At 36.8% G+C, this 19,657-nt stretch overlaps 1 protein-coding gene across 2 annotated transcripts; it reads right to left on the reverse strand.

Moving 5' to 3' along the window:
* Positions 1-2,047: 2,047 nt before the first annotated feature.
* Positions 2,048-16,582, reverse strand: LOC121419927. Of its 2 annotated transcripts, none has more exons than XR_005970662.1 (3): positions 16,470-16,582; positions 4,723-4,936; positions 2,048-2,971 (listed from the first exon to the last, which is right to left on the reverse strand). XR_005970662.1 is itself a non-coding variant. In XM_041614415.1 (3 exons), exons 1-3 carry the CDS (start codon positions 14,232-14,234, stop codon positions 2,770-2,772), a joined length of 423 nt encoding a protein of 140 aa, XP_041470349.1. In that variant the 5' UTR covers positions 14,235-14,378; the 3' UTR covers positions 2,048-2,769. The 2 variants fall into 2 exon arrangements, 1 of the variants encoding a protein (XP_041470349.1); XM_041614415.1 differs by lacking the exon at positions 16,470-16,582 and adding an exon at positions 14,228-14,378.
* Between the last annotated feature and the right edge of the window lie 3,075 nt (positions 16,583-19,657).

The following is a 19,657-nucleotide window of genomic DNA, read 5'->3' on the forward strand; positions in this document are numbered from 1 at the left end:
ACATTCATTGATGAATTGAGTTCATGCAAAATCAACTGAATGTTATGAGTACAAAATCCTGTTAATACACCTTACTGTGAGGCTATTCTGGTAGGTCATCCCGGGAGTGCCTGAGGATCTTGTCCATTTGGATAAATCTTGCAAAGTACCAAGAGGTGCCTCCACCCCCCCCCCCCACTCTATTAAGGGTTAACAATGAAATTGAAATTAGGAATAAGTTTAGTATCTTGCTCATATGCATTATAAATTAATTACTATTTCAGGTACTTCAATCACATGCACAGTAGGAGCAAAAACAGCAGCAAACACACAGGAGATGTAACACTACATTGACCAACAGCAACAACTACAGCAGCATCAACAATTTCTGCAGGAGATGCAAAAACCACACTGGCAACCTCAACAACATCAAGGTGTCCAACAAGCACTCCGGGAACGTTAACAGCAACCACAGCTTCAGCTGGAGTTTCAACAAACACATCAGAAAAAAACCAACAGCAGCAAAAAAAAACACTTATGAATAATGAAATGAATCTAATTGAAACTCAAAAGCCAATGACGCAACATCTTTGACAAACTGAGACAATTATTCATTCTTTTACAGGATAAAGAAATACTTTTTTAAAGTGTAAATTTGCAGGAACACAATGGATGTTCCTATGTATCTATTTAATGAAATAAATTTGACTTTAATAAATTCAGTAAATTCAATTCAATAAATTTAGTGATTCAATAAATATCTACTTTTATTTGTCAATGAGTGAAAATACCTGTATTTTCTATTTAGAATGACAAAAAGCAATTTATCAATTCAATATCATCAAAAACTTTAGCAATATGGTTGTTAGGCCCTCCAAATTGTTGATATTTTGATGAAAAAGCCGTTTCTGCTGCAATATTTGACGCAACTCAAATAGATCAAATATTGTCGCAGAAATTGTCATTTGCCCCTGAAAGTATCTGCGGCAAATATTTGACGCAGCTCAAATAGCTGCATCAAATATTGCCGCAGAAATTGTCATTTGCCGCTGTTTTGAGATTTGCCGCAGAAAATGGGAGTTGCCGCTGCGGCAAATGTTTTATGAAACGGGCCCCCAGGTCAATCAAAATATTTTCGAATTCGTGCTGGTGAGCAACACGTTCACTCCAGCGATAGGGACTTGTTTAAAAATGGCATAGGAAATATGCATTTTCTAAGTATGGTAAACTCATAGTAGAATTTAGGTGTTGCAAGAATTAAATTGTGAATGATCTGTATTGGTAGGTAAGACATGCGTAGAGGATTATTTGTCTTTATCCATTTCTATTTTCCACATTTTTCTTTTGTTTGACTTTATTTTCTAGGGGGAAGCCCCACTCCCCCATTCCTGTGGATGCCAATTGGTTGGGGGCTTGGAATAGTGCAAGTTAAAAGGGTGAACCTGAACTTTATAGATATCAAGAGAGAAAGAATTGGAAAGTTAAAATGAATAAAAACAAAGATGGAGAGAGTGAGAAAGATGGTGGACTTTCAAGGGGCATTAAAAAATCTCATATTAAAACATCATTTTTGTGTTTGTAATTATTCTATTTACCCAGGGTCAGTCAAAATATAGCATCCACAGGAGGGTGGGATCCTTCCCGCCTTAAAACTGAAATCTAAAGAAAAGTGTAGAAATGGATAAAAGACAAAGATCCTCTGCGCATGATTTACCAGCAAATGCAGCTCATTCAGAATTTAACTCTTAGAGCACCTAAATTGTACTATAGGCCTACAATATGTGTTTACCATGCTTAGGAAACACATATTTCCTAAGCTATTTTAAAACGAGTCCTACTGCTCGGAAGTGAACAAGTTACTTCCTTACTCATATTCAAGAACGTTTTGACTAACCTCCTTTTTTAATTGGTTGCTTTGCTCCCTCACATACCCAACAATTTGTTGTCCTCTACATTTCTTCTGCTTGGTCACTTCGCTCCCTCTTACATATTCCTCAAATCTCTTGGCCCTGCATTTTCCAGCATATATCCCCCCCACAAAATTCTGCTCTGTCGCATTCGCTCCCTCGCACATATCCCAAAATTGTTTTGCCCCACCCTGCATTTTTTTTCTGCTGACAGCCATGTCCTGCCCAACCTCTCTCTCCAATACCTTGAAATGATGGGGGGGGGGGTAACTTTAGATATGAGAGTGACCGAACAATTGTAAATCAGTGAAATATTTGACTTTTCTTTTGATTAGTTAATATTTTCTGTGAGAGTGATTATTGCAAAGGATTATACCCCTTTCTGTACACAAAACATACCAGTATTTTGAGAAATAACAACAGAAAAAAGACCACATTCTTCCTGACTGTTCAAATCCTTAAAAAAATAAAATATGGTAATTTTTACTTTCTCAGGCATTCATCACAGGCTCCCCAATTCCTGTCTCTATTTCTCTATCACCCCCATTCTTAATTCATCTTTTTGTCTCTATCCAACAGCTCATTTATAACTGTGGCCTTGTTCTATCCTACATGTATTCTATTCTTCTGTCAGCTTGCCGTCATTCCTACTTTTCACAAACTTTTTTCTCTTCTGACATTCAAATCAGAATGAATATACTGTAAGACATCTTCAAATTCAATGAATTCATTTTTGTTACATGCCCAGTGATAAACGTTTTCATTGAGCTATTTTAAATAATCAGAATCCACACAGCGTAATTTTTTTGTTGTAAAGTTGTGCAAATCAGTTTGTCCAAACTTAAAAGCAAGTAATGTATAAGGTAGGACTTCTGTGTGGTTTTCAGCCTCTTCTCCAAGTTTTAATACAGTCCATTATTGTTGTTGACTTCCACTTTACCCTCTTGGACTTTCTGGTATTCAGTAGGAGTGGTCTTCGAGAAATTAAGGTGCTGAAGACTTTGGCACTGGTGTCTTTGCAGTATCTGGGAGGTTGTTTGCTGAATCGAAAAGTCTTTTGGGAAATACCTTGGTTTGGGTGAATTCTGTAGGAGACGAATTAATAAAAAAATAAGAAAAAGAATATTGAACAAAAACAGATACAAGAATGAAAAGATAACTATTCAAAGATAATTTTTCAATCAAATATTCGATTATCCATGAAGAACAATATTCGTTTAGAAATCAAACCTTTTGCAGTGACTTGCAACAAGATAATTTTTTTAAAAATATACATGATGATATATAAACCCTATCAAGCCCGGGGGGGGGGGGAGCTTAATAAGCTCCCCTCCCCATCCACATTTTTCATGATAAGTCCACAATGAGAAATGAGGTACCATGATTACTTTTTGGTCAATTCTGCAGAGCTTTTGAGACACCCGGATATTCAGTTACGCAACATTTTATGAGTTTATGTCGGACCAAAAATTGCTCAAAAATATTATTTTGTATACACATTTAATCCAATGGAAATTCTATTTTCAGTCATAATTGACAAATTTATCATTATTCTTGCACTTATTGGTTGAAAATAATCAAATCTTTGCTTTTTATAATCAGAATAGTGCCATGAACAGATCCCATTAAAAAAACTATAAAATACATAAGGCCCCAAAACAAAGAAATACATATGGAATTATAGAAACAATAAAATACATAAGATTAGAAATGTCATTTACCATTTATTTTTGAGCAACTTTGTTAGAAATCATAGAATTTCGGGAATTCTTTAGAGATTAACCTTTAAAACAAAGAATTCTCTATTACGCATAAATTAGCATTACTAATTTATTAACAAATAATTTATTAACAATAAATTTTAATGAATTCTGTAACCTTTAGTTCCATGCTTGCAGATTACATTGATGTTGATGTGTGCATTGGTTTTCGTTTTGATCAGAGGCAAGATCTGAAGAGGGGGACAAAAAAGCCCACCTCCCCCTCCCTGGGCTATGCAATCTCAAAGTAGCCAGGATTATGACTTAAAGGGGAATCCAGCCTTGGCCATGAAATGTTGTGTTGGGAAGGAGAAAAATAAATTAAACAGAATGGTGAAAGTTTGAAAGAAATCGGTCAAGCAATAAGAAAGTTATAGCTGCTTTAAAATTGCGATCACTAATAGTATGTAGATTTCAAATTGGCAACTGGGTAAGTAAATTATGACAAGGGGCAAGGACAACTTTCCATAGGCCATGTACTTTATTATCAGGGATTTGTGGTTTTCTCCTAAATACCCGTTCCCCTGGGGCAGTAATCTAAATATAACCCAGGTAGTATATTGTTTAATGTCCTCATGAAAGAAAAATATACTTTGAAATAAAACTTTTGGGAAAAATGAAATTTTAGCCATAATATGTATTGGAGTACATGGAAGAGTAGTCCTTGCCTTACATCACTATGACATCCCATATGCGGCCAATTTGAAGTCTCCATGAGTATAGTGATTACCAATATTTACAACTTTTAAAAATTCATAACTTTCTTGTCGTTTGTCCAATACTGTTCAAACTTTCACCTATCAACTTGTCTGATTTTTCTTTTTCTCATAAAAACAAGTTTTTATTTGGGTTGGATTCCCCTTTAAACCAAATTTTAAAAATATATTTATTTAGTAGTTTACTGTAAATACACAGTATAGGCCCCGGTCCATGGTTATCCTCCTGATTAGGATAATTTTCATCTCTATTTTGCTACTGAAAATTGAATAATTAAAGCAATGTTCTATCAAAACAAAGGTAGATAAAACAGAATATATATTTCTTTAGAACGCATGTATGATATAGATCCACTGTACCTTCTGAAGACGAGGCGGGAAATCAAATATGGTTGGGACAGCATCCTGTTTAAGACGTATCGTCTGCCCAGGTCAAAGCAAGCATCTTCAAAATGATCAGAACAGAGTACAGAGCTCTTGGAGGAATTCAATGAAGCTCGCTTCATATTGACCATCCTTACTGTGTTACAGTTCCGGTCTTGGTACCAGTTCAGTCCAATGGCTGAATGGGAATCTGCAGCAAATGTAAACACATGTCATAGAATCAATTACACATAATTAAGAAAGTTTGACGTGTCCAAAGGAAACAGATGCCCCCGCAGAATTGTAGTACAAAATGTTTTTTTATTGTTTTATGATGCAATTTTCTGTAAATCAATTAAACTATACACTAAATAAAATAAGATTTCAGTTCTTGATGTTTTAATAAGAGATTACCACAATTTTGTTTATGAATTTTGAACAGAAAAGTTGATATTTCCCCCCAAATTACTAAATCATGGAAATTGAATGCCTACAAAAAAAACACTTTATAAGTAATATGACATTTCATTCCTAATACATGATTATATACGTGTTGTCCCTAGGTATCCTGAGTCTTGTCAATCGAGGGGGGGGGGGCGAGGAGAATTTGCACAATGGAAAAATTGATATACATTGGGTTTCAAAGCTTAATTTCATTTCGGGTAAATCAATATGCTTTATTTCATTTGAATCAATTATACCAATTTTAGGGCATAAAATACAAATTCAATTCAAACCTATAAATATAGCCCTTGAACTACTTATTTTTTTAATTCAGGAATTCTGATCAAATGTATATTAAAAACAATCAGTAGGCCTATATAATGTTTTTAACCCTTATGAGACTGGGGGCTGATTTACCCCCTTGTCATATTTTGCAATAAATCCACTGCGCAATTTTTTTTACCGCATCACTCACAGACTTACAGCATCACTCACTCACTTTTTCGAGTCTCGCGCAACTTTTGAGACCAAAATTGCGACCCCCTGGTATGTGTTTTCGAAATTACACAACATTTTGGAAGTGCATGCAGACCAAAAGTTGCTGGAAAAATGTGAATTTGCGTACAAATCTATGGAAATAGTGTTTTTAGCCATAATTCATAAATGTGCCATTATATTTCCTTTTACTGATTAAAATCAATTTCAACTTTTTTACGGTCAAATATGGTCCCCGACTATTTCCATTGAAACAACAATAAACACATAAGAAAATAGGTGTGATGTTGAAATATATTGAGTCTGTGAACCAAAAGTGATCATTTCAGGGGCATTATTTAGTTAATTAGAGCAAACTTTTGATTTTACGCATAAATTAGCAATGAGATTTAGGCAAAATTTGATTATAGTTTTTTAGAATATACCATGGGTAATGCGTTTGCCAATCATCGCTGTGATCCCATGATTGACTGCCCAGATCATAAAGCCCCCCCCCCCAGTCTTCTTAGGAAATGAAATAGCCCAGTCTATGTAGGTTACTGGTTTTTTTTTTTTTTTTACTTTTTCATTTTTCTTATGTACAGATTTTCAAATTTATTACTAATAGAAATTTGCAGCAATTTCTGAAAATAATGATACAGATACAAATTTTGGCAATGACTCACATTGAGTTGTACATGAAATCAAGTTTTTAAGCAATTCGGGATCTGATAATATGCACTTGTGTATATCATAACTGTGTAACCATGCATGCATTCCAAAAATAGTCTTGAATGTTGTGTGGCCCTGCCATGTTTACGAATTCATTGTAGATAAAAGTGAGCTAATCACATAGATTTGTTTGTTAAAATGATATTCTTAATATTGATTGCTGTGCAAGATTGAACAGGGAGAAGAGGAACATGACAAAGCAATCAAGAAAGAGTAAAGGGGGGAAGAGAAAGAGGATTTATTTATAACACACAAGTAAAAAAAATGTGTTTTAAAACACACTGGTTAAAACGTGCCAATCCGGGCCCCAGTTAACGCGATCAGAAATCCATTCAATATGATTGAACTTAATATCATGCAGAAATCAATACGCATATAAATATAATCAAAAAAATAAATTTTGAACCAACTTGCATAATGAGCTGTGAACTTAGCCTGTATTTTGGTGACATCTACTTACACACCAAATTTTTTAAAATCCATTGAATGTTTTTCAAGTTATTGCGCGGAAACCAAGGGGGGGGGGGGCTGACAGGGGCAACACTTAATGCCCCCTCCGGGCTTCATCTGCAGGGGCATAAAAACTCTAGGCCTACTCATCAGCAGGGGCCCGTTTCTCAACACCTGGACAAGTTAGTCCTATTTATCTACCAAACACAGAATTAGTTCCAAAATTACCCAAAAGGATTAACTAGAATCCATTAATATCATATTGATACTATTGGTGGAAAGTACATACCAGACGTAGCCTTAGTCACAAAATAGCAAATTTTTCAAAAGTTGCAAAAAATAGAGGCAAAATATGCTTAAAAAGTACTTAAACATGCAGACATGGGCATTAAATTTCTGAGGAAATGAAATTAACACTAATTCATATCATGATAAAAAAAATCACATGTAAGTGGACATTGAGATATTTATCCCAAGATATAAAATTTGAATAGTTTACGTAAGTAAACCATAAGGCTTTCTTCCTAACATGATGGTTTCTAGTGTTGCTGTTGGATGTTTGTGGTCTATATCATGGTTGTTCCACTTTATATGTTTGTCATTTTGCCTCCGACGAAGATTCTGCTAGGATCGAAAGCTTAGGCCCCCTTTTGACTCTCTAATTTACTCCATTGGCTCTTTTTTTTTTAGATAAGCAGTTTTCAGCAGCTTCTTTTTGCCTTTAACATGATGATAATCAAACAGATTTTCAGGATTCCAAACATCATCAAAAAAAATATTATCATGGATTGTTAAACTCTTTAGATTTTATGAATGCTATGCGTATATTAGAGGAAGAATTTATTAAAATTTTGATAAGGGTCTGAAAACGAGTCCAATTATGGATGACCTGAAGTGGTAGAATCTTTGTCAATTCAATTATTTTACTACCTTAAATTAACACTTGTTATAATTTCTGTGCATTACAATTACTATTGAATGATTTATCCCACTTGTTTGCTATATAATTCATTTTTCTTTAAATTATTACGTAATAAAATTTTCAAATTTCGAGGCTCATTTGAATGTCACAGTCTATCCACATGATATCACTACATAAAGGACAAGTCCACTCCAACAAAAACTTTATTTGAATAAAAAGAGAAAAATTCAACAACCATAACACTGAAAATTTCATCAAAATTGCATGTAAAATAAGTTATGGCATTCTAAAGTTTCGCTTCATTTCACAAAACAGTTATGCACATCTCGGTCGATATGCAAATGAGAAACTGATGACATCACTCACTATTTCTTTTGTAATCTATTATATGAAATATGAATTATTTTTATTTTCTCGTCATTGTCATGTGAAATGAAGTGTCATTCCTCCCTGAACACGTGGAATTACATTATTTTAACATTTTGTGCTTCAGGCAAGGAGGTCCTAATTGTCAAATTTGTAAAAAATGAAATATTGTATAATTCAAACAATAAAAAAAAAGAAATAGTGAGTGACATCATCGACTCATTTGAATGTAACTGGCTCGTTAATATAACTATTTTGTTCAAAATAAGCGAAACTTTGAAATGTCATTAATTTATTATTTTACATCCGATTTTGATGAAATTTTCAGCATTGTGCTTGTCTGGTCTTTCTCCATTGATTCAAATCAACATTTTTTCTGAGGTGGACTTGACCCTTAAGATAGAAGTAAGTTATGACAGGTTTGGAGATGTCATAACTATTTGGTCAAGTTGTCCCCGATCTTGGCAAAGAGGGATTCGTGAAACAGTTCGCTAACAGGTAGCTAACTATTTCCAATTTAGTTAAGAAGTTAGAAGACTTAACGGTGTTGAGAAACGGGCCCCAGTCTACGCAAGCAGAACCAAACAGAATCAGTTTGCCACACTCAAATTCCCAATTTGCACTCGCATCAATTATTTAGTTACGTACCTATCATTTTATGATCTAGTGCATAGAACAAATGACCATTTTTTTTAGGTCGGAATGTCAACAATTTTCAGCTCGTGCTTCGCATTCCCATTATTGAAATATGTACCATCCTCATGGTTAAACAGACCTTAACAGGATCATGCTAGAACACTTATTAAAAATTATGTTCGTGCTTGGCATTCTCAGTAATTATCTAGAACACACACATCTTGTTCAGGATCACAAACGGTGCCTAGAATGTTAAATTTTCAGGACAAAATACATCCTAAATACATATATAAAAGTTCCAAAAAAAGTAAGAAAAAAAATTGCTTGCCTTTGCACTTTTTATATAAGGCCTACGTGATTATTTCATATTGATGTTATTTCATAAGAATAAAGCTAATAAGTGACTGATCAGGGAAAATATAGACCTGAAGATAATTTTGGGCCCCATCCCCTATTGGCGAAAGTCTGATCCACCCTTGTGACACATATACACACACAGAGAACAAAATGGTGCCCCCCTGAAAAAGCAAGGACCCCAAGTTGACCCCCTCCCCTGAGAAAAAAAAATCTTATACCCCTTTCATAAACCTATCCTCCAATTAGCCGCCTAAGAGTAATGCGGATAATTCAATAAAAATTGTGTTCATAAACTCTGAAAATAATCCGTACTATTTTTACAAGCGCCCGTCCTGAAAAAGGAGGATAATCTTCATGGCAATTGCACACACACACCCCCTCCGATGCGGTTGTTTCGGAAAAGGGTGACCTTGTGACCGCTCCATGGCAATTATCCGCATTTAGAAACGTGTTCATAAAGTCAAAATCTGGTCCCGATGCTGCTGCGGATAATTGCAGCATCAAAATAAAGCGGATAACTCTGGTCCTCCTCCGATTTTACGACCAAATTATACTGCTATTAGCAAAATAATTGGGTTTATGAAAGGGGTATTAGTTACGGCACTGGTCTGATCCCTTCATCCCCACACCATTACAAGACAAGCTCATAATTTCTATCCAGGATGTAATTCAATTCTTGAAAGAGCATCAATCTGGAAGTCTTGCCTCTGGCCGGGCCAAGTAGAACAATAGGTGTTAGTGCTTAATAGGCCTACATGTAACATTATTCCAATACCAACATGATTGCTCCGGGTTGAAGATATTCATAATTGATTATGTCTCAAGAAATAGAGTAAAATTCACAGAGAAAAATGCTGGAAATTTGATCAAAATCGGAAAATAGCAAAGTTGTTGAATTTAAAATATATTCCTGTGGAACAGTTCTGGGCATGCATGAATATTCAGTGAGCAAACTGATGTCATACCCCCACTTGTTCTTTTGCATTTTGTATGAAATTAGGTTTATTAAAAAAAAATTACAAGTAACAATTGGATCACAGCAACTTACTTAATTAGAATGGAGACATATCAATTACACATGACAAAATGAAGCAATTATAATTTTGTGTACAATATTAACTATCAAGGAAAAGGAAAGTGGGATGTGATATCATCAGCCCATGTAATGAATATTCATGACAATTGTGACATAGTCCTCGGGCTAGGCCACTCAAGGGTACTTTTTATGCCGCCGTGCAGCAGAAAATCAAGGTACATGTATGACACATGCAACTCTCTTTATGAGCTGATCTCGCATAGCCGTTAATTAGCTTCGACCGACTCTTAATTCGATCTCAGCCTGTATTTTGGTGTCATCTACCTAAACACCCATTTAAAAAAATCTGTTGAATATTTATAAGTTATTATGAGGAAACCAACTCGCATATTATGACCCAGTGTAGTGGTCCACCTGGATACCCCCAACCAGTAATTGGGAGGAGATACCTGCGGGTCACAGTTCTGTGTGCGCACCCTTGTAGGCGACCCAGATTGGCTGGCTCCTCCAATACGCCTTGGAATGTCTTTAACAGATATATGGCACTATATAAATGCTGTGCATCTTCATCTACCAACACACCCAAATTTTAAAAAATCTGATGACTTTTTGATAAGATATCGTGAGGAATCCAACTCGCATATTTAATGAGCTGTGATCTTTGACCAGCATATTCCGAATTCGAACTTAGCCTGTATTGGTATCATCTACCTACACACCCAAATTTGTTCAAATAAGTAGAATATTTCATAACTCATAAAAAAGACATTATCATGCGGAAACTAAATTGCATATTTAATGTGTTTTGACCTGCCGACTCCAAATTCAAACTTGGCCTGTACTATCAGAGGGTCGTGTGTTCGAATCCCGCCATGGACTAGCGTCCTTTGGCAAGGCGTTAATCCACTTTGCCACTCTCCACCAGGTGTTAAATGGGTACCTGGTAGGATGTGAAAGCCTATGTATAATGTAGTATGCCTAGCAATTGAGTCTTGGAACTCTTGTTGGAGTGCTCCCCAGGGAGTGGAGAAGGTGCATACATTGTACGCAGGCATACAAGGTTCTGATGACCGTGGTAATACTGAGTCTGGAAAGCGCTTAGTCTCTTAGAGACGTCGTTCCGATGCATTAAGCGCTATATAAATATGTGGAATATTATTATTATTATTACTATGGTGTCACCCACTCCAAGCTGTGGGGAAGTTACACATTGATGCAGAGGTTCGAGCCCTGATCACGTCTTTCGGATTGTGACATTAAAGGTCGGTCCCAGACGTAAATAATCAAACCTGATTGATATACGTCTGTCAAAAACTCAAAATACACACACACACTCCTAGTACCAATGATTAATGTTAATGTTTGGACCTCATAGGCGACATTACCCAAAATATGGGTTGCCGGTTGGACAATGCTGTTCTGAATCTGATTTCAAACCCAAGACTTTGGTAAATGTACGCCTTAATACAAATTGGAGTTATGCGATATGACTTTCATTTGGTGGGAAGACATTTAATACTTTATAAAATTAGTTGAAATTAAAATGGATTATATTAATGCTCACTGTTGGTGAGCATTTCTACACGATCCCCCTATTGAGATTTATAGTAAATATTTTGGAATTATATTAGTTATGCGACCCCTCCCTTATGATGATCACAGCATTATTTGTAATGGGGATATATTTCGTTCATATTCTTGTCTCTTCTTTCTCTTTTTAGCCTTTTTTTTGCTTGTTAAAACCTTTTCATTTTTTTTTTTTGGGGGGGGGCTTGCCAAATTTTATGTGGGTCAAAATTACATTCATTTTTTTAGTGACAATCTTATTTTTCATTTGTCAAATTTTACGCAAGACAAAATTACCTTCGATCATTATTACAGTTAAAACCTTTTTTTAATTTTAATTTTTTTTGGGGGGTTGCCAAATATAACATGGACAAAATGACTTTCCCTTTTCTTATTTATTTTTTTTTGGGGAGCTTGCCGAATATCACGCGAACGAAATGACTTTCATTTTTAGTGACCATCACTTTACGTGAGACAAAATGACCGGTTTTTTTTAAGTGAGAACCTTTTTTGGGAGTTGTCTAATTGTACTTGAGAAAATTCACCCCACCCCCCCCCCTACTTTGGAAAATCTTGGATTTACCTCTAGTTTTAATCATGATTAACCCTAAATAGACTGGGCTATTTCGATGCCTAAGAAGACTGAGGAGGGGGCGCTGAATCAGCCCCCCTTATGATCTCGGACGTCGATTGCGCGATCGCGACGAAAATTGGCACACATTACCCATGGCATAATCTACCAAATTATCACATCAAATTATGCAAAAAATCTCATGTTTCATTAATTATGCTAATTTTTGCGTAAAATCATTAGTTTGCTCTAATTAATAAAAAAATGCCCCTGAAATGCTAATTTTTGTTTCACCTACTCTAGATAGGCATCTGATCAAATTTATTTTTAAAAAATTTCAACATCATGTTTATTTTCTTATGTATTCTATTGTTTTCTAAATTTCTTATGTATTTCATTGTTTTTCGACTTTGTTTTTCATTGTTTTTTCAATGGAAATTGTCAGGGACTTTATTTTGACCATGAAAAAGATAAAATAAATTGATTTTAAGCAGTAAAAGGAAAAATAATAATACATTTATGAATTTTGGCTAAAAACACTATTTGTATTGGATTTGTACACAAATTCACGTTTTTGAGTAATTTTGGGTCTGCATGCAGGAACGAAATGTTGCGTAATTTCGAAACTGTGTACCCGGGGGTCACAATTTTGGTCTCAAAAGTTGCGCGAGACTTGAAAGTAAAAAGTCAGCGAGCAACGCGGTCAAAAAGATTTGCGCGGCGGATTTATCACGAAAAATGTCGAGGGGGGGGGGGCTGATTCAGTCTTTTTAGGGTTAAGATCATGCGTATACCACGGCAGAGGCGTAAACCGCTGCAGGGGCATGCAGGCTGGCCCTTGATCCCTAGTGGATTTCACCGGAAAAAAATCCAGATAAGAGAAAAGGAAAGAAAGAAAGAAAGAGAGGGGGGGGGGGAGAAAGGGAAGACTGGGAAATAAACGGCCATAAAAAAGCAAATGAAAGAAAAATTCATGCGAGAATCATCCCAAATGTAGTGTCAAAATATATCACAAAATTGATATTTGTATTGGGTGACAAAAGTTTTGCTCGCTCGTCTCTTTATTTGGTGGCGCATGGCTAGGGGTGGTGCCCCCCGAAAAGGTCCCCCCCCAAAAAAAAAGGAGGGGAAAAGAGAGAAGAAAAAGCGAAATCATTAAAGGGGTGTATATTATAACTTCGTTTATAATTGTTTTTCCTTCTTTTATTGGGGGGGGGGGTCAAAAAAATAAAAACCTTAACGAAATGTTTTTCTATAATTACATTTAGGTCTACACTCGCGATTTAATAAAAAATAGTAGCCATCTATATACAAATGATGCGTTAGAGTGGGTCAGTAGGAACTCTGTGTACAAGGTAACCACATGCACACAGTTCCACTGACCCACGAAAGAAACCCATGCATCATCTGTTTTATAGAATGGAATTTTTTTAATAAACCACAAAAATTAATGATTTACTGGATGCATGATAATTTCATGCGTCCGGTAAATTTAATTTACCGGACACATGATTTTTTTTACCGGACGCATGATTTATTTACCGGACGCATGATTTATTTACCGGATCGATGCATGAAAATTCCAAAATCTAATGCAGAGCGCAGATACTTTGATAACCCTGGACAACATAAATATGGGCTTAACTGGATAATGTTGCCACAAAGATATTGTTATACCCAAAATGCCAGATACAGCTTTGCATTGACTATATCTTGAGCAGTTGAGGCAGCCTCCGACCTCCAATACATGTAGCTGTGTGTGTGTATGCGGGCCGCGCCGGGGGCCAGCGCCTGCCTGGGCCTGCAGTGGATATTTGGCTGTGCACAGCCAGCCCAGGGCAGTATAGATCTAACGTTAGATCGTACATGTATGTCTGGACTTCTCAACTAACGAGTATGTGGGCAGTTTTAATCCCAATGACAATTACGGTACCGTATTTGTACTTACAGATCATTTTGCATCCTTTGATTCATTCTGCTTTGATCGAAATTCAAATTTTGACGTAAACAAGTGACGGTAACAGTACATGCGCGATGACATCACAATGACCTTTTCGGGCGATTGCTTGTTTACAGTGGATATCGTTGCGTTTTGATTATCGGGATATCGTTCATGCAGCCCAGTAAAATTTTTGCATTGCTCTCAACCAATCAGATTGCAGGGATTTTCTCATCCATTCTATAAAAAGTTTTAAAATTGCTAAATATCCAGAGATATCAAAACCCACCTGCTGATTTAGCACTGGGGTACACAAGCCAGGGTTATGCCCAGTGCATGCCCCCCGAATGTTCTACGTACAACCAAGATATAAAAAAATGAAGGGAATTAAAGAAACCAAAATTAGGAAAAGTGTAAGGTAAGATATCTGTCTCAAATTTAGATTTGCACGAAAGGTTTTTTCTCGCTTGCTTCATTCGCTTGGAACATATAAAGCAACTTTATTCCCACGTGCCATATGTTTCGGCCTCTTTCTTTCTACTATTTCATTTTTTTACTCATCATGCTCCTGCCACACAGGGGTTTGCCCTAATGCATGAACAATCATTAAAAAATATCATTTTCAATCCATGTGACTGGGAATTTTTTGCTCTACCCCTCCCCCCTCCTCGATCCCTGTATCGATTTGACTTGACATGGGCCTATACCTGATGTATTCTGCTTCAATATAAAATCATAACGGATAGAACGCCTTGAATACAGGCCAAACAGCCTAACGACACACACACATTGCCGTGTCACGTGACAATCAGTATTAAACAAGGATGTGTACAACCCTATGGCGACAAGGCTAGTCGCAAAAGTTGAGCAAGTTCTGGACGAATAGGCTTCAATACCCCAAGAAAAGAAGTAGTATCTAGGGACTAATTAAAAATAGTTTTCTTAATGGAGTTCCATGTTAAAATCTAGTAATTTAAGTCCAACTTTTAATTCGCGTGCACTCACTTTTTTAACACAGGAATTAATAGGCACGGTGCCTAGAGTGTCATCTACCAACACACCTAAATTAAAAAAAAAAACAATCAAATATATTTCAATTTATTGCACTGAAACCAAGTGGGGGTGGGGGGGGGGAGGCAGGCAAATCAATGGACAGGTGGAACGCTTTTATATGCCCCCTCCGGACTTTGTCTGCGAGAGCATAATTACAGAGGAGCTGAATTTGAAGAGGGCCTGAATCAAGACTGAAACATCGCAATACGTGTAAGTGGAGTAACCTAGGCTAGGGCACTCACACTAGTATGAGGCCCGGGGGGGGGGGCACTCAGTATATAATGCATAGTGGGTATGTGCCGCGGAGGGGACCCCCATTTTTACACCCAAATTTCCGTTCCAAGCCAAGGCATAGCATTTTTGTCTTATTGAGAAAAAAACAAAGAAAGCTGCTCCAAGGCAAAGCATTTTGTTCTTATCTAGAAAAAAGAAGAAATTCGCTCCAAAGCTTCGCATATTTTTCGTTACGCCATTCCGGTTGCATTGATCTGCTGCAATTTTGGTGAAAAGCGGCCACAGAGCGCTGTCCGACCATCGTCTCTGAGCGAGCGCACCCAGCGGAGGCTGCGCTAGCTGCATCACGGATGCCCGTTCCATAGGGATGCATACGCACGTACTCACACGCTGGCGATCGATCCGTTCCAACTTCCAAGGACCCCCATTTCACAAGATTTTAGTTCCAAACCCCGTTCCGAGGACCCTCCTTTTTACAATACGCCCGCTCCAAGCCCAGGCCCCCGTTTTTGTCTCTCCTGCGGCACACCCCACCACTTTTTTGTTCAAGTGCCCCGGCCCCGGGGTACGAGGTTAGTGAGGCTGGGTAAACTTGCGCCAAGTTGCGGCCAAGCCCGCCCAACATGCCCAAACTGTTGAATAAATTTGTTCTTTCAAATTAAAAAAAAATATATTTGTCATCTGATTTCAATGAAATTTTCAGCATTTTGCTCTGTATGAATTTTACATTATTTGCTAAGTTCTAGGCCAAAATATCTTCAGCCTGTATAATTCCTCACCATTTTAGGTGTGCAGAAAAGACCAATCCCCCCCCCCCCTTTGTCTGGCTACAGTACACAAACTTGAATACATGGGACTATAATTTTTACAGTACACAGCTTCTTGCAAATGGAAGTAGCAGGTATGGCAACCACTACGATTTCCCATTTTGTTTTCAACGTAATTCAAACATAGCTGAACTTACGAATGCAATGTCCGTCCACATTCTACCAATTAGAGAAGTTGTTTGCAGCTCTTGTTGGCATGAATAACGTGAAATCTAAGCTAAACAAGAAAGGTTCACCAACATGCCGACCTGTGAGTGTGACCGTCCCCGCGGCCGGATATCGATCGATCGAAGATCGGCTTGAGCAAGGTGCAGCCAATCAGCGACGATCTCATATACCCTGCCAGAAAGAGGAGACAGAATTATTTTACATGGACGGAATTTTTTGTGATGTGACACAAAATCATTTCATCGACGGAATAGATATTCGCATCGCAACGAAATGAATTTTGAGGACGCAATTTTATTTCGTCTCGACGAAATTGATTATAAGTGTGACACAAAATAAATTTCGTATACGAAATCACACTGCATCATGACGAAATGAATTTCGTTGGAGTGAAACACAAATTTCCTACAGAATTTTCCTTTGAACACTTGGGGTGCCATTTCGTTAGATCAAAATTCATTTCGTGTGTACGAAATAAATTTTGTGGACGAAATTACATTTTGTCTCGACGAAAATTTATTTTGTGTGACAAGAATAATTTCGTATACGAAATAAAATTGCATCATGACGAAATCATTTTCATATGAACAAAAAAACTTTTGTGTACGGAATGGCGTAAATTGGACGGAGTATGGCACGCCAAAAAAAGTTTGTGGACGCAATTACATTTCGTCTAGACGAAATTTTTTTCGTTGAGACAAAATTAATTTTTTGTGACAAAAAATAAATTTCATGTACGAAATAAAACAGCGTCATGACAAAATGATTTTCGTCTGAATAAAAACAAATTTTGTGTACGAAATAGCTTGATTTGGACGAAAATACTGGCGGACACTTGGCGCCCCATACTAGCCCAGACGTCATCACGAACACGACCAGAAAAATCACAGTGAGATCGAATCCGGTATAGTTCACTTGCAGTATATAGACCATGGCTTTTTGGTGTCGTCTGCTGAATTTCCAAAGCATGTTCCCCTGCTGTTAACTCCAAATGTTGAGACGTGGATTTTGGTCTTTCACGAGGACCTGGATTAGGATGAATGTCTCCATCTTGAACATGCTCAATATGAAAAGTACTTGTAGCATTGCTGTAGTATGAGACTGCCTTCCCTTTATAGCCAGCTTTACACTTAAAATCCTTGGGTTGATTAGTCTTGCCTTCTAGTCCATTAAAATGACTATGTTTTGACCAACAATGGAGTGTCAGTGAAAGAAGGAGGATAAATCCCAGAGACTCCATTGTATCTATTCAATGATGCACATGCTTGGGTGATCAACAATGACCCTGAAGTCCATGTACAAATCAAGAGGACAAGTATGGCCACTACTGACCAAAATAAATATATGCTTGTAGAAAAATTCTGAGTCAAAATCAGCAATGATATAGAACCAAATGTCATGAAATTTAGCTAGTAGACTCAGGATGATAACAGTAATAAGATGGTATAAACATTAGATGTAAAGTTTAAGTAAATCAGGCAAACTGATTAGAATTTGGGAGAGCAAAGAAATAGTGTAGGCGGCTGTAAGGCGCACAACATTCGAGCCAGATGTTGGGTGACACAGCACACACTTTGTTACGATTCTGGTAACATTAAAGTATTTTTGGATAAACTGAACAGTTGTCATTGGTCATTTTGAGGGCCATAAGTGGTCAAAATGACCATAAGCTGTTGAATAGGGTCATAAGACTAATATATCTGGAATCAGCATAAAATTCTACACAAGAAGGACTTTTGAACACATTCCCATTTTATAAGGGAATAATATTAAACAAGCTGATGACCTCAAATTCCTGCCGATTTGCACAGTTTATTATGTAAAACTGAGCGAATGGTCAGTCTAAAGTACCAAAATTGACCCTCATAGATCAAAACTGATGGAATAAGTTACATGAGGTCAAAATACTTTTGAGATGTTCAATTTAAAGAGTTAATACATCAATATTTGGTGTCACAGCACATCCTTGTAACGATCCTGGTAATATTGAAATATTTTTAGATAAATTGAACTGATGTTATTGGTCATTTTGAGGGCCATAAGTGGCCAAAATGACCATAAGCTGTTGAATAGGGTCATAAGACTAATATATCTGGGCATAAAAATTCTACACAAGATAGACCTTTAAATGCATTCCCATTTTATAAGGGAAGATATTAAACAAGCCGAAGACATCAAATTCCTGCCGATTTGCACAGTTTATTATGTAAAACTGAGCGAATGGTCACTTATGTCTAAAGAATCCAAAATGACCCTCACAGGTCAAAACTGATGAAAAAATTACACGAGGTTGATTGTTATGATCTCGCGCACATTTTAAAATTAAATGTGGATTTCTAAAGACATCCAATCGTAGTTCTGATCTATTTTTGTAACACATTTCGAACCAAAAAAATCATCAAAATGATCACTTTTGATCAAAACGTGGCCAAAATGACCACTTCTATTGCGATTTGGCTAATGAAACCACTTTATCTGGAAGTTGGGTGCATTTCTACTGAGGATAGACCCTTTTGATTGGATGTGGGTACAAAAGCATTCTGTTAAAGGGGCCATTTTCCAAAGAGTGGTCAAAATGGTCATTTTTGGTCAAAAATTAGCCAAATTGGCAAAAAATGTCGTGAGTACGGTCAATAAGACTGACATTTTCGGAATCAGCACACAATTCTACCCCGGATAAGCCTGTCAAACCTTCCCCACCAAAAATTTGAACAAAACCCCTCCTAGACTATTGAAGCGCGATGAATAACAGTCAATTTTAGCAATCCATGGGTTGAAAAGCGTTCATTAAAACAGGTTGCTGATCTCGATGAGAACTGAGAATTCCTCTCTCAACATAACTGCAAACAGTTCATTGATGGCGGGTATATAATTCCACAGGAGATGAATATCCCAGGTGGAAATAAACTCTGCTCTGACATAAAGTCTGGCGTGAAAGTTCTGATCTGATATGATGAAGTGATCTGGTATGATATGATGATCCTTGAAGAAACTGCCACCTTATTTATACACATTTCAACTATACTATTCTACAGGTAGAAACTTCTAATATTCACTTAAAAAACATTCTCCTTCTTTCTGTAGCAATCCAATTCTAAAACATTCTTGAATGACCTCATTGAAATCAACATGTCAGTAACATAGCTAATCCTATCGT

This window comes from Lytechinus variegatus, chromosome 8, assembly GCF_018143015.1.
Source record: "Lytechinus variegatus isolate NC3 chromosome 8, Lvar_3.0, whole genome shotgun sequence".
Lineage (NCBI taxonomy): Eukaryota > Metazoa > Echinodermata > Echinoidea > Temnopleuroida > Toxopneustidae > Lytechinus > Lytechinus variegatus.

What these genes read in the sequence shown, in the direction of transcription:
- LOC121419927 (XM_041614415.1), bottom strand. An exon ending in TCCCGCCTCGTCTTCAGAAG is followed by an intron (nt 2,972 to 4,722) that starts GTACAGTGGATC and finishes CGTCTCCTACAG; the next exon opens with AATTCACCCAAACCAAGGTA.